This window comes from Bombina bombina, chromosome 1, assembly GCF_027579735.1.
Source record: "Bombina bombina isolate aBomBom1 chromosome 1, aBomBom1.pri, whole genome shotgun sequence".
NCBI lineage: Eukaryota > Metazoa > Chordata > Amphibia > Anura > Bombinatoridae > Bombina > Bombina bombina.
This window is the reverse complement of record NC_069499.1, coordinates 1,047,282,090-1,047,298,057: the sequence shown is the minus strand read 5'-3', so window position 1 is coordinate 1,047,298,057 and position 15,968 is coordinate 1,047,282,090. Positions and strand designations below refer to the sequence as shown.

At 39.6% G+C, this 15,968-nt stretch overlaps 1 protein-coding gene across 1 annotated transcript in view; it reads left to right on the top strand.

Annotated features, from left to right (window-relative positions):
• SLC12A5 (solute carrier family 12 member 5) overlaps positions 1-15,968 on the top strand; it is a 417,734-nt gene that overhangs the window by 367,659 nt on the left and 34,107 nt on the right. The window contains exon 25 of the mRNA XM_053721935.1: positions 1,356-1,489. Within this exon, the coding sequence (XP_053577910.1) occupies positions 1,356-1,489 (134 nt within the window). The remainder of the gene's footprint in view (positions 1-1,355; positions 1,490-15,968) is intronic.

Here is a 15,968-nt window from a genome sequence, read left to right as displayed (position 1 = left end):
GTTCAGGCTTTTTGTCAGGCTTTGGCTAGGATTAAGCCTGTGTTTAAGACTGTTGCTCCGCCGTGGAGCTTAAACTTAGTTCTTAACGTTCTGCAAGGTGCTCCGTTTGAACCCCTTCATTCCATCGATATCAAGCTGTTATCTTGGAAAGTTCTGTTTTTAATGGCTATTTCCTCGGCTAGAAGAGTCTCTGAGTTATCGGCCTTACATTGTGATTCTCCTTATCTGATTTTTCATTCAGACAAGGTAGTTCTGCGTACTAAACCTGGGTTCTTACCTAAGGTAGTCACTAACAAGAATATCAATCAAGAGATTGTTGTTCCATCATTGTGACCTAACCCTTCTTCAAAGAAGGAACGACTTTTGCACAATCTGGACGTCGTCCGTGCCCTGAAATTTTATTTGCAGGCAACTAAAGATTTTTGTCAAACTTCTTCCCTGTTTGTCGTTTATTCTGGACAGAGGAGAGGTCAAAAAGCTTCGGCTACCTCTCTCTCTTTTTGGCTTCGTAGCATAATACGTTTAGCCTATGAGACTGCTGGACAGCAGCCTCCTGAAAGGATTACAGCTCATTCCACTAGAGCTGTGGCTTCCACTTGGGCCTTTAAGAATGAGGCCTCTGTTGAACAGATTTGCAAGGCTGCAACTTGGTCTTCACTTCACACTTTTTCAAAATTTTACAAATTTGACACTTTTGCTTCTTCAGAGGCTGTTTTTGGGAGAAAGGTTCTACAGGCAGTGGTTCCTTGCGTGTAAAGATCCTGCCTGTCCCTCCCGTCATCCGTGTACTTTTAGCTTTGGTATTGGAATCCCATAAGTAATGGATGACCCGTGGACTGACTACACTTAACAGGAGAAAATATAATTTATGCTTACCTGATAAATTCATTTCTCCTGTAGTGTAGTCAGTCCACGGCCCGCCCTGTTTTTACGGCAGGTCTAAATTTTAATTAAACTCCAGTCACCACTGCACCCTATAGTTTCTCCTTTCTCGTATGGTTTCGGTCGAATGACTGGATATGACGTAGAGGGGAGGAGCTATATAGCAGCTCTGCTTGGGTGATCCTCTTGCACTTCCTGTTAGGGAGGAGTTATAATCCCATAAGTAATGGATGACCCGTGGACTGACTACACTACAGGAGAAATTAATTTATCAGGTAAGCATAAATTATATTTTTTACAATCTATGTATAAAACAGCTAGAAATTATGAGTTCTGTCATTTTTTGTTCTTTGAAAAAAATACCCCGCTCTGATAACTGTGCACAATATTCTAAGTGAAGTATATGAACCCAGATCTGTTAAATTGCATTATACTTTAATGACTTCTAAGTAACGGTTTTTATTTTCTTCTAGGAACCAGACAAATGTCAGAAGAATGCACACAGCAGTGAAACTGAATGAAGTTATTGTGAAAAAATCTCATAATGCAAAACTTGTTCTTCTAAATATGCCAGGGCCACCACGCAACAGAAAAGGGGATGAGCACTGTATCCTTTTCAATAAAAACATATTTGTATTTAATTATCCATGCAGATGCAGTTTAAGGGATATGAAACATTTAGCCACCAATCAGCAAGCGCTTACTAGGTGCTGAACCAAAAATAGGCTGGCTCCTAAGCTTATATTCCTGCTTTTCAAATAAAGATACCAAGAGAACAAAGAAAAAATGATAATAGGAGTAAATTAGAAAGTTGCTTAAAATTGCATGCTCTATCTGAATCATGAAAGAAAAAAATAATTGGGTTTCATATCTCTTTAATCATTGTACCTTTGTTGAAGAGTAAATTGACGGGCTGGCAAGCTTTTATCAAATTATTCAAAACATAAATTACTCTGAAAGGAAAACCTATTCATACAAAAATAACAGTGATTTTAAGGTAAAGTGCGCTGAAAACAGTGTAATTTGTAATAGGCAGAATATTCAAGTTTAAACAAATACCGGGTTCTACCTGTGCACTTCGTCCTCCATTGAAACTTTTTACATAGCAGAGAGTGAGACATATTGCACCTTGCAGGGGACACAGGGCCGCCACTAGAAATTTTGGGGCCCCTGACTTAACCATTGATCAGCCCCCCCCCCCCCCCTTTGACATGTGCAATTTTTGACCAAGTGACTAAAACATATATGCACTTTATTCTTAAGTGTCTATTTAAACTTGGAAATGTTGTAAAGGTAGTAACATACACACACACAGACACACTCATACACTGAAACACACTCACACATAAGGATTCACATATAGACACTCTAGCAGACACGCACAGAAACACACTCAGACACAGACACCCAAACAGAAACTCAGCACTTGTTTACATTGACCTGACAAGTAATGAGGTAAACTACAGTTTTGTAAAAAAAAAAAAAAAAAGCAGATTTAGAAAACAAAATATGGAGTTCTGATTATCTTTTTGTAAAGGAAGATGCCAACTTAATGATGACAACAGCATGCAGTGGCTGAAAGGAAGGGCCCTGGACTGCCTAAACAATAATTTAAAGGTTAAATGGTGGATTGGTGACTTCTGGAAAGGTCTCGTTAGTCTCAAAGTCTGTAGTAAGGTCAAAAAGGCCTAAAAAGGAACAGACAATGGACACACACACACAAACTCAAACTTGCACATACACCCAAGAAAACACAGTCAGAGACAGCCTCAGAAAACACACACAGAGAGACAACCACATAAAACACAGAAAGACATACATACACACACCCTCACTGAGACATCCACAGAAAACACACAAAGACATTACACACAGCCTCACAGAGACACCCACAGAAAACACACACCCTCACAGAGATATCCACAGAAAACACAGAGATACATGCATACACACACACACACCCACCCTCACAGAGACATCCACAGACATACATATATACATACATACACACACCCTCACAGAGACATCCACAGAAAACACAGACATACACACCCACCCTCACAGAGGCATCCAGAGAAAATACACAAAGTCAAACATACACACACCCTCACAGAGACACCCATAGAAAAAGCTCAAACACATATGCACACACCCTCACAGACATCCACAGAAAATGCACAAAGACATACACAACCACCCTCACAGAGAGACCCACAGAAAAAAATACATACACACTCAGAGACAAAAACCAAAGACATAAACACAGACACCCACAGAAACACTCACAGGAGGAAATATGTATGCACCTTGCATCCCCTAAATCAACAGTGTGTGACATGCATGATAAAAAAAATTTGCAGAAATTAATTGATCCCTTTTTAAAGAATCATATTTGTAAATGTGCAAACAAAAATAATTCTGTGAATTCAAAATTGTACATTAATGATCTGGGTAGATGGCTAGATGAAGAAAAGTACTTTTAAAAGGTTGACATAGATTTGTTTTTTCCCCATTTTCCCTAACCAAGAGCACCACTTCAAATATAGGCCTAGATTTGGAGTTCGGCGGTAGCCGTCAAAACCAGCGTTAGAGGCTCCTAACGCTGGTTTTGGCCGCCCGCTGGTATTTGGAGTCAGTGATTAAAGGGTCTAACGCTCACTTTACAGCCGCGACTTTTCCATACCGCAGATCCCCCTACGCCATTTGCGTAGCCTATATTTTCAATGGGATCTTCCTAACGCCGGTATTTAGAGTCGTTTCTGAAGTGAGCGTTAGAGCTCTAACGACAAGATTCCAGCCGCCTGAAAATAGCAGGAGTTAAGAGCTTTCTGGCTAACGCCGGTTCATAAAGCTCTTAACTACTGTACCCTAAAGTACACTAACACCCATAAACTACCTATGTACCCCTAAACCGAGGTCCCCCCACACCGCCGCCACTCGATTAAAATTTTTAACCCCTAATCTGCCGACCGCCACCTACGTTATATTTATGTACCCCTAATCTGCTGCCCCTAACCCCGCCGACCCCTGTATTACATTTATTAAACCCTAACTTGCCCCCCACAACGTCGCCGCCAGCTACTTAAAATAATTAACCCCTAATCTTCCGACCGCAAATCGCCGCCACCTACGTTATCCCTATGTACCCCTAATCTGCTGCCCCTAACACCGCCGACCCCTATATTATATTTATTAACCCCTAATCTGCCCCCCTCAACGTCTCCGACACCTGCCTACACTTATTAACCCCTAATCTGCCGAGCGGACCTGAGCGCTACTATAATAAATGTATTAACCCCCAATCCGCCTCACTAACCCTATCATAAATAGTATTAACCCCTAATCTGCCCTCCCTAACATCGCCGACACCTAACTTCAATTATTAACCCCTAATCTGCCGACCGGAGCTCACCGCTATTCTAATAAATGTATTAACCCCTAAAGCTAAGTCTAACCCTAACACTAACACCCCCCTAAGTTAAATATAATTTTTATCTAACGAAATAAATTAACTCTTATTAAATAACTTATTCCTATTTAAAGCTAAATACTTACCTGTAAAATAAATCCTAATATAGCTACAATATAAATTATAATTATATTATAGCTATTTTAGGATTAATATTTATTTTACAGGCAACTTTGTAATTATTTTAACCAGGTACAATAGCTATTAAATAGTTAAGAACTATTTAATAGTTACCTAGTTAAAATAATAACAAATTTACCTGTAAAATAAATCCTAACCTAAGTTATAATTAAACCTAACACTACCCTATCAATAAAATAATTAAATAAACTACCTACAATTACCTACAATTAACCTAACACTACACTATCAATAAATTAATTAAACACAATTCCTACAAATAAATACAATTAAATAAAGTAGCTAAAGTACAAAAAATAAAAAAGAACTAAGTTACAGAAAATAAAAAAATATTTACAAACATAAGAAAAATATTACAACAATTTTAAACTAATTACACCTACTCTAAGCCCCCTAATAAAATAACAAAGCCCCCCAAAATAAAAAATTCCCTACCCTATTCTAAATTAAAAAAGTTACAAGCTCTTTTACCTTACCAGCCCTGAACAGGGCCCTTTGCGGGGCATGCCCCAAGAATTTCAGCTCTTTTGCCTGTAAAAAAAAACATACAATACCCCCCCCCAACATTACAACCCACCACCCACATACCCCTAATATAACCCAAACCCCCCTTAAATAAACCTAACACTAAGCCCCTGAAGATCTTCCTACCTTGTCTTCACCATCCAGGTATCACCGATCCGTCCTGGCTCCAAGATCTTCATCCAACCCAAGCGGGGGTTGGCGATCCATAATCCGGTCCAGAAGAGGCTCCAAAGTCTTCCTCCTATCCGGCAAGAAGAGGACATCCGGACCGGCAAACATCTTCTCCAAGCGGCATCTTCGATCTTCTTCCATCCGGAGCGAAGCGGCAGGATCCTGAAGACATCCAGCGCGGAACATCCATCCGGACCGACGACTGAACGACGAATGACTGTTCCTTTAAGGGACGTCATCCAAGATGGCGTCCCTCGAATTCCGATTGGCTGATAGGATTCTATCAGCCAATCGGAATTAAGGTAGGAATTTTCTGATTGGCTGATGGAATCAGCCAATCAGAATCAAGTTCAATCCGATTGGCTGATCCAATCAGCCAATCAGATTGAGCTCGCATTCTATTGGCTGTTCCGATCAGCCAATAGAATGCGAGCTCAATCTGATTGGCTGATTGGATCGGCCAATCGGATTGAACTAGATTCTGATTGGCTGATTCCATCAGCCAATCAGAAAATTCCTACCTTAATTCCGATTGGCTGATAGAATCCTATCAGCCAATCGGAATTCGAGGGACGCCATCTTGGATGACGTCCCTTAAAGGAACAGTCATTCGTCGTTCAGTCGTCGGTCCGGATGGATGTTCCGCGCTGGAGGTCTTCAGGATCCTGCCGCTTCGCTCCGGATGGAAGAAGATCGAAGATGCCGCTTGGAGAAGATGTTTGCCGGTCCGGATGTCCTCTTCTTGCCGGATAGGAGGAAGACTTTGGAGCCTCTTCTGGACCGGATTATGGATCGCCAACCCCCGCTTGGGTTGGATGAAGATCTTGGAGCCAGGACGGATCGGTGATACCTGGATGGTGAAGACAAGGTAGGAAGATCTTCAGGGGCTTAGTGTTAGGTTTATTTAAGGGGGGTTTGGGTTAGATTAGGGGTATGTGGGTGGTGGGTTGTAATGTTGGGGGGGGGTATTGTATGTTTTTTTTTACAGGCAAAAGAGCTGAAATTCTTGGGGCATGCCCCGCAAAGGGCCCTGTTCAGGGCTGGTAAGGTAAAAGAGCTTGTAACTTTTTTAATTTAGAATAGGGTAGGGAATTTTTTATTTTGGGGGGCTTTGTTATTTTATTAGGGGGCTTAGAGTAGGTGTAATTAGTTTAAAATTGTTGTAATATTTTTCTTATGTTTGTAAATATTTTTTTATTTTCTGTAACTTAGTTCTTTTTTATTTTTTGTACTTTAGCTAGTTTATTTAATTGTATTTATTTGTAGGAATTGTTTAATTAATTTATTGATAGTGTAGTGTTAGGTTAATTGTAGGTAATTGTAGGTAGTTTATTTAATTATTTTATTGATAGGGTAGTGTTAGGTTTAATTATAACTTAGGTTAGGATTTACTTTACAGGTGAATTTGTTATTATTTTAACTAGGTAACTATTAAATAGTTCTTAACTATTTAATAGCTATTGTACCTGGTTAAAATAATTACAAAGTTGCCTGTAAAATAAATATTAATCCTAAAATAGCTATAATATAATTATAATTTATATTGTAGCTATATTAGGATTTATTTTACAGGTAAGTATTTAGCTTTAAATAGGAATAAGTTATTTAATAAGAGTTAATTTATTTCGTTAGATAAATATTATATTTAACTTAGGGGGGTGTTAGTGTTAGGGTTAGACTTAGCTTTAGGGGTTAATCCATTTATTAGAATAGCGGTGAGCTCCGATCGGAAGATTAGGGGTTAATAATTGAAGTTAGGTGTCGGCGATGTTAGGGAGGGCAGATTAGGGGTTAATACTATTTATGATAGGGTTAGTGAGGCGGATTAGGGGTTAATAACTTTATTATAGTAGCGCTCAGGTCCGCTCGGCAGATTAGGGGTTAATAAGTGTAGGTAGGTGTCGGCGACGTTGTGGGGGGCAGGTTAGGGGTTAATAAATATAATATAGGGGTCGGCGGTGTTAGGGGTAGCAGATTAGGGGTACATAGGGATAACGTAGGTGGCGGCGGTTTACGGAGCGGCAGATTAGGGGTTTAAAAAAATATGCAGGGGTCAGCGATAGCGGGGGCGGCAGAATAGGGGTTAATAAGTGTAAGGTTAGGGGTGTTTAGACTCGGGGTACATGTTAGAGTGTTAGGTGCAGACGTAGGAAGTGTTTCCCCATAGGAAACAATGGGGCTGCGTTAGGAGCTGAACGCTGCTTTTTTGCAGGTGTTAGGTTTTTTTTCAGCTCAAACAGCCCCATTGTTTCCTATGGGGGAATCGTGCACGAGCACGTTTTTGAGGCCGGCAGCGTCCGTAAGCAACTCTGGTATCGAGAGTTGTATTTGCGGTAAAAATGCTCTACGCTCCTTTTTTGGAGCCTAACGCAGCTTTTGTTTGAACTCTCGATACCAGAGTTAATTTTATGGTGCGGCCAGAAAAAAGCCCGCGGAGCGTTAACAGCCCTTCTACCGCCGAACTCCAAATCTAGGCCATAGTGTACAAATGTTCCCATCTGTCAGCTGTACTTATGGATTTTGAAAATGTTGTACTCTATATGGTCTTGGTTGAATCATAAGCTGTGGTTCTCATACCATTAGATCTGGTTAAATGCAGGATTTAGGCTTGTTGGTATGTATTTCAAAATTAAGTCAGCTGTAGTATAAACTGAACAGTTTTAAGTTAACCTGTCTCATTTCAAACACTGAGTAATCTTAGTCTGAGAGTATAGCATTTTATGCAGATGTAAAAATCTTAGATAAAATGCCTCCTTGCATCTGGAAAGTCCTTGCATAAAGGGGCAATAAACTGGAATGTTATATATATATATATATATATATATATATATATATATATATATACAGGGAGTGCAGAATTATGAGGCAAGTTGTATTTTTGAGGATTAATTTTATTATTGAACAACAACCATGTTCTCAATGAACCCAAAAAACTCATTAATATCAAAGCTGAATAGTTTTGGAAGTAGTTTTTAGTTTGTTTTTAGTTATAGCTATTTTAGGGGGATATCTGTGTGTGCAGGTGACTATTACTGTGCATAATTATTAGGCAACTTAACAAAAAACAAATATATACCCATTTCAATTATTTATTTTTACCAGTGAAACCAATATAACATCTCAACATTCACAAATATACATTTCTGACATTCAAAAACAAAACAAAAACAAATCAGTGACCAATATAGCCACCTTTCTTTGCAAGGACACTCAAAAGCCTGCCATCCATGGATTCTGTCAGTGTTTTGATCTGTTCACCATCAACATTGCGTGCAGCAGCAACCACAGCCTCCCAGACACTGTTCAGAGAGGTGTACTGTTTTCCCTCCTTGTAAATCTCACATTTGATGATGGACCACAGGTTCTCAATGGGGTTCAGATCAGGTGAACAAGGAGGCCATGTCATTAGATTTTCTTCTTTTATACCCTTTCTTGCCAGCCACGCTGTGGAGTACTTGGACGCATGTGATGGAGCACTGTCCTGCATGAAAATCATGTTTTTCTTGAAGGATGCAGACTTCTACCTGTACCACTGCTTGAAGAAGGTGTCTTCCACAAACTGGCAGTAGGACTGGGAGTTGAGCTTGACTCCATCCTCAACCCGAAATGGCCCCACAAGCTCATCTTTGATGATACCAGCCCAAACCAGTACTCCACCTCCACCTTGCTGGCGTCTGAGTCGGACTGGAGCTCTCTGCCCTTTACCAATCCAGCCACGGGCCCATCCATCTGGCCCATCAAGACTCACTCTCATTTCATCAGTCCATAAAACCTTAGAAAAATCAGTCTTGAGATATTTCTTGGCCCAGTCTTGACGTTTCAGCTTGTGTGTCTTGTTCAGTGGTGGTCGTCTTTCAGCCTTTCTTACCTTGGCCATGTCTCTGAGTATTGCACACCTTGTGCTTTTGGGCACTCCAGTGATGTTGCAGCTCTGAAATATGGCCAAACTGGTGGCAAGTGGCATCTTGGCAGCTGCACGCTTGACTTTTCTCAGTTCATGGGCAGTTATTTTGCGCCTTGGTTTTTCCACACGCTTCTTGTAACCCTGTTGACTATTTTGAATGAAACGCTTGATTGTTCGATGATCACGCTTCAGAAGCTTTGCAATTTTAAGAGTGCTGCATCCCTCTGCAAGATATCTCACTATTTTTTACTTTTCTGAGCCTGTCAAGTCCTTCTTTTGACCCATTTTGCCAAAGGAAAGGAAGTTGCCTAATAATTATGCACACCTGATATAGGGTGTTGATGTCATTAGACCACACCCCTTCTCATTACAGAGATGCACATCACCTAATATGCTTAATTGGTAGTAGGCTTTCGAGCCTATACAGCTTGGAGTAAGACAACATGCATAAAGAGGATGATGTGGTCAAAATACTCATTTGCCTAATAATTCTGCACTCCCTGTATATATATATATATATATATATATATATATATATATATATATATATATATATAAAAATAAAAAAAATGCATATCTTACAAAAGGGCACCTACCATTTGTGTATTGAGGAGGAAACATTTATGCATGGTTTTAAATATAGAATTTCTACAGCATTGTCAAATAATCATAAATACACTGCTGCTAAAAAATGTGTTGTTATGGACCCCTGGCCCCACCATACAACTACTACCACACTGAAGTTACAATCCGAAATTGCACAAAGAAATAAAAAACATTTACTAAGTAAGTCCTACCTCCTCTGCAAATGAAAGTGATCTGCCGTCTGACTCAAGCACACACTGTACAAGCAAAATACTAAGTCTGTCTCACAGTGTGCATAGTGGTTTAGTGCACACTCAAAAATCCTCTCAAATGCTAATACTTTACTCCTTGTAATAACATTTCCCATGCTCAATTAGCACTCTGCTGTAGTACCCACTGGTAACTGCCAAAAATTAAAAAAAAAAAAAAATACATTTTTTTTTAGTTATTGCCTCATGAGGCCCCCCTGGCCCATTGGGCCCCTGACAGGAGTCACCCCTGTCACCCCCTGATGGCGGCCTTGCAGGGACAGCCCCATTTTTTACAGAATTCCCCTGTGAGTGTCAGCATTGAAAACCATGTCTAGACTGGTGATTTTTTTTTTTGCATCGGCCCCTATGGGAGATTTAATTGTTCGTTGCATATGGTGTGGCAGTGTTATATTTAACTATTGTTTTTTATTGTGTTTTTTGTTCTCTTGAAGGGTTTTCCTTCTTTTTCCTGTGTGAATAATTAATGGTAGGGATTAGTTTCACCTGTGTGGGTCCCATTTAACAATATAAATGAACATGTACACATTATTCATAGCAGTGACTTTACTAGGGGGGTGCGGGCTGCACTCGGGTAACACCCTCCAGGGGATGACACCACCAGAATTTTTTTAAATTTTTTTATTGAAATTCAAAGAAATACAATGTAGAGATGCATAGATTTTTTTTTATTAGAGGGGGCAGCATTTGTGAACATTAGTGGGACTGGGGAAGTTGTAGACACTTACATTTTTTGCCCCTTGAGCCAGCGCTGCAATTTCCACAAATAGTTTTCCCGGCTGCTTTTGCTTGTTTGTACGTTGCTCCTCCCCTGCCCAATTTAAGTATGAATGTTGTGGGCATGCCGTGGAGCTTGCGAAGTTGCGCTGCTAGCCTAAACCTGCCTGCCTATCTGTGCTCACTGCTCAGTGACGTGTGAAGCAGTGGAGTCACTCACTGCTGTGCTGTCTCTCTAAACGGGAACTGGGAAATCATGAGGGGGATGCCTGGCACCTGACCGCATGACTGTCTGACACTGTCTCAAAAGTGGAGCCACGTATGATACCCACCAGACCAGTACGATTACAATAGACTAAGTGCACACTGAAGAGGTAGGAGGGTGGGGGTCTGGGGGTGGGCAGAGTGCAGAGGTGATTGGCCATAAGAAGCGGTAAGCACGCGGCCCGGGGCTGTGCACTGACAAACTTGGAACAGAGTCACCTTTTCTTTAGTGAATTATTTTTAGAGTGCTCTGTTTATCTTTCATATGATGCTCTGCTGAGCCAGGGAGCAGCTCTAGGCATGCGCTTTATAAATAATGCAGTGCAGTTTACATATTTTGTATGTGTGTGTTTGAGTTTTTGTGTGTGCGTGTCTGAGTGATTTTGTGTGTGCTTGTCAAAGTGTTTGTGTGTGTGTGTGTGTCTGAGTGCTTTTGTGTGTGTTTTTTTGTTTCTGTGTGTGTGCCTGAGTGTTTTTGTGTGTGTCTGAGCGTGTTTCCGAGTGTTTGCATGTGCATCTGAGTGTGTTTTTAAGTGTGTCTGAGTGTTTATATGTGTTTGTGTGTGTCTGCTTTCTGGGGGGAGGAGACACCATAACTTACCGCACCGGGTGACACCAACCCTAGTGATGCCACTGATTCATAGCAGTTTTTAGGCACTTTTAAAACTTTTGAAAAATGGGATTACTGTTTTTTTTATTTTTATTTTCTCTAGGGTTTCTGGAGACTTTAAAGCAGCCTTCTTCACTCATCTATCTTAAATTTCTGGATCTTGAAGTTTGGCTTTAAAGGGGGCATTAACCGGCTTTAACTGCAAAAGAATAGTAACTTCTCACTATGTTATTGCAATTTCATCTTGTATCTGCAGCTCTTTTCAAATCAGTTTTCCTGTTTTAGTAGCTTAAAGGTGCCAGATGCTGAAGCTCTGCCTAGTCAAACTGGGCGCCGCCATCTTGGAGCTCAGGTATTCTCACAGCCTGTGACAGAAACAGTGCACACTCACAGATCAGTAATACTGGTCACTTTTTTACAGCTGTTTTATTTGATTGGAGTTAGTGTGCATAATACATCATGAGACCTTTACATTTTTTACAGTTTTACAGTAACAAAAAATATATTTAAAAAAGCACTTAACAATAACAAGAAATTAAAACCTTTATCCTAACCTATATGTTAGCTAGCACTTACCAGGTGAGAACTCCCCTTCCTAGGGGGGCATGGATAGAAATGTTTTACCTAAATATAAGGGGAAACAGTTCCCTCCCTGTCATTCCTAGCTATGTCCATCATAGAAAGGGATGGTATGTAACCCCTGGTAAGTGCTAACTTGGATATAATCTAAGAAATATCTGGTTTTATGGTTTTCATTTCTTGTTATCTTAACCTACCTAGCTCTCACTTACCAGGTGGGAGACTACTAAAGTTTAGTATAAAAAAGCAGGGTGGAAAAACAAGACCCAAAATATACTGCATAAAAAGACAGAAATGTATGTTTGTATTTATTTATTTATTTAAGAAAGCACTGTATATATAAAATTGAAGATTGACATAGTCAAGGTCTTATCTCAAATTTGTTTTTTTTAAAAAAAAAAAAAAAACAGCTTACTTACAAAGTATAAAAAATATCTTCCATTATGAAACACATATTGTGCATGAAGAAAAAAGGCAATTTCTTTAGGAAAAAAAGAAAAGAAATGAGTTTATGTTTCACCATAAAACTCATTAGAGCTGTATAATCTAAGAATTGAAGAAAATATAGGAATGTCAGACTATCAAAATTTAGGCACTGAATCTAATGTCCATATCTAACAGATGACTAAAGAAACTAGAAAACTATTATAGCTCCTATGGCAGATTTATATATATATAAAAAAAGTCTAGCAGCTTATTACAGACATCCCAACCTGCAAAAACTAATTTCAGGGAGGTGGCTTCACCGGCTACTGCGCTGCGTTGCCCCCTACCACATACAACAAACCTATTTTCCAGTGATTGTATGCTTGTTGTTTGCGCTCCACTCGTACCACCAGTGCACACAATTGTGTGCTGGTATTAGAAGTGACCCGCAATGCGAACACAACCTGATGTTCGCATTGCATGGAAGCTTTGCTTTCACAAGAGCACGCTTCCATAGGCTCCAATGGGAGCCTTGTTCTGATGCCGTCATACGTGGCACATAACCTAAGCACAGCTAAGGGGGTAAGTCGCACAGCAATGGGCAGCAAATTTAAAATATATATGTATATATACATATATTTATGTGTTTATATGTGTATATACATATATATATATATATTAACACATAAATATATATGTATATAAGCATAGACCGTAAAGTAAATGCACTTTTCAGTGCCGTTTGTTTTTTTTTCTAACACCCCACACCCGCTCACTTTCACTTTGTCTTTATTTTTTTAATTAAATAAACATGCTGGTATTTTTATTTTAGAACACTACACTTAATCTTGGGCGCAATTGGGGCACATTTTTAAAATTAACCAGAGATCTAATCTCTGGTTAATTTTTCTGAGTGTTAATTGCTACCCCAAGCTCGCAGTAGCAATAACCAGCCACTTGTAATGACTGAAATTTATCAAAGTTGCCCACTTGTAATCTAGCCCTAAGTGTTAAAAATCGGACGTTTTTATGTTTGTTTTTTTTAGCAGGCTCTGTAGAAATAAAACAAGTGCATACCTACAAGATGCACTGACTATATGAAAACAGGATGTAAATGTTAATGTAAAAATTAAGACACACATTGCTTTGTAAGGAACTACAATTCAAATACTATTTTAGCAATATAAAATAGAAAGAATTTGCAATCAAGATATCAGCTTATGAAAAAAGCTGCAATATAACAAAATAAATGTATTGCTTTTAAAGTTGTTGATATCAAGACATTGAGGCCTATTTATCAAGCCGTCAACCGCAAATACACTGGAATTCCGCAGCGTAATTGTGGCGAGCCTGATTCAACATATTTTTCAAAGCCTGCAGACCGGCAAAAGTTGAAATTTGTGACGTAACATACGATCCGCCGGTCTCAGTCCGACACAGATCGATGCTTACGTCATTACAGATGTTCCGAATACAAATTCAGCACTGACAACTTAAACTTCTAACAGGTACGCTCGCCACTATTCCGGCCCAGCGTACCTGGTTTTCAATACGCCACCCTGGAGGCCGCGGATTCCATAGAAAGCAGCGTTATGGTCCCATGTTAGCTTTTGGAAGTAAAAATTGAAATATACATGCCGCATTTATATGCGGCACTGTATATTGGATACCAAAACGGCGTTGCCGCATATGTAATGGGGCCCATTGTGTTTTACTTCCTCTAAGGAATTATGTATTAGACATGTGCGGTTCGTTTCGGATTAATTCGGAAATTCAGTAAATTCGGTAAATTCGGAGATTCGGATCGATTCGGATTTCCGAATTAAAATACTTCCGAATCTACCGAATGAATCCGAAATAGCTGCCGTATCTCCGAATAAATCCGAATTAGCTCGTTAAGATTCGGCATTTCCCCATAGGAAACAATGGGAGTTTCGGCTGAAAAAAAACTAACACCGCAGCCCCATTGTTTCCTATGGGGAAACACTAAGTCTGCACCTAACACCCTAACATGTACCCCGAGTCTCTAAACACCCCTAATCTAACACTTATTAACCCCTAATCTGCTGCCTCCGCTATCGCTGACACCTGCATTATTTTATTAACCCCTAATCTGCCGACCGAATATCGCCGCCACCTACATTATAGCTATTAACCTCTAATCTGCTGTCCCTAACACCGCCGACCCCTACATTATAGTTATTAACCCCTAATCTGCCCCCCCCAACGTCGCCGCAATCTAACTATAAGTATTAACCCCTAATCTGCCGACCCGATATCGCCGCCGCCTACATTATAGCTATTAACCCCTAATCTGCTGTCCCTAACACCGCCGACCCCTACATTATAGTTATTAACCCCTAATCTGCCTCCCCCAACGTCGCCGCAATCTAACTATAAGTATTAACCCCTAATCTGCCGACCCGATATCGCCGCCGCCTACATTATAGCTATTAACCCCTAATCTGCTGTCCCTAACACCGCCGACCCCTACATTATAGTTATTAACCCCTAATCTGCCCCCCCCAACGTCGCCGCAATCTAACTATAAGTATTAACCCCTAATCTGCCGACCCGATATCGCCGCCGCCTACATTATAGCTATTAACCCCTAATCTGCTGTCCCTAACACCGCCGACCCCTACATTATAGTTATTAACCCCTAATCTGCCCCCCCCAACGTCGCCGCAATCTAACTACAAGTATTAACCCCTAATCTGCCGACCGCAAATCGCCGCCACTATAATAAATGTATTAACCCCTAAACCGCCGCACTCCCGCCTCGCAAACACTATAATACATTTTATTAACCCCTAATCTGCCCTCCCTAACATCGCCGCCACCTACCTACAATTATTAACCCCTAATCTCCCGCCCGCAACGTCGCCGCTACTATAATAAGGTTATTAACCCCTAAACCTAAGTCTAACCCTAACACTAACACCCCCTAACTTAAATATAATTTAAATAAAACGAAATAAATTTACTATAGTTAAATAAATGAATCCTATTTAAAACTAAAGACTTACCTGTAAAATAAACCCTAAGATAGCTGCAATATAACTAATAGTTACTTTGTAGCTATTTTAGGATTTATATTTATTTTACAGGCAACTTTGTATTTATTTTAACTAGGTACAATAGTTATTAAATAGTTAATAACTATTTAATAACTACCTAGCTAAAATAAATACAAATTTACCTGTAAAATAAATCCTAACCTAAGTTACACTAACACCTAACACTACACTATCATTAAATTAACTAAATAAATGAATCATATTTAAAACAAAATACTTACCTGTAAAATAAACCCTAATATAGCTGCAATATAACTAATAGTTACATTGTAGCTATTTTAGCATTTATATTTATTTTACAGGCAACTTTGTATTTATTTTAACTAGGTACAAAAGCTATTAAATA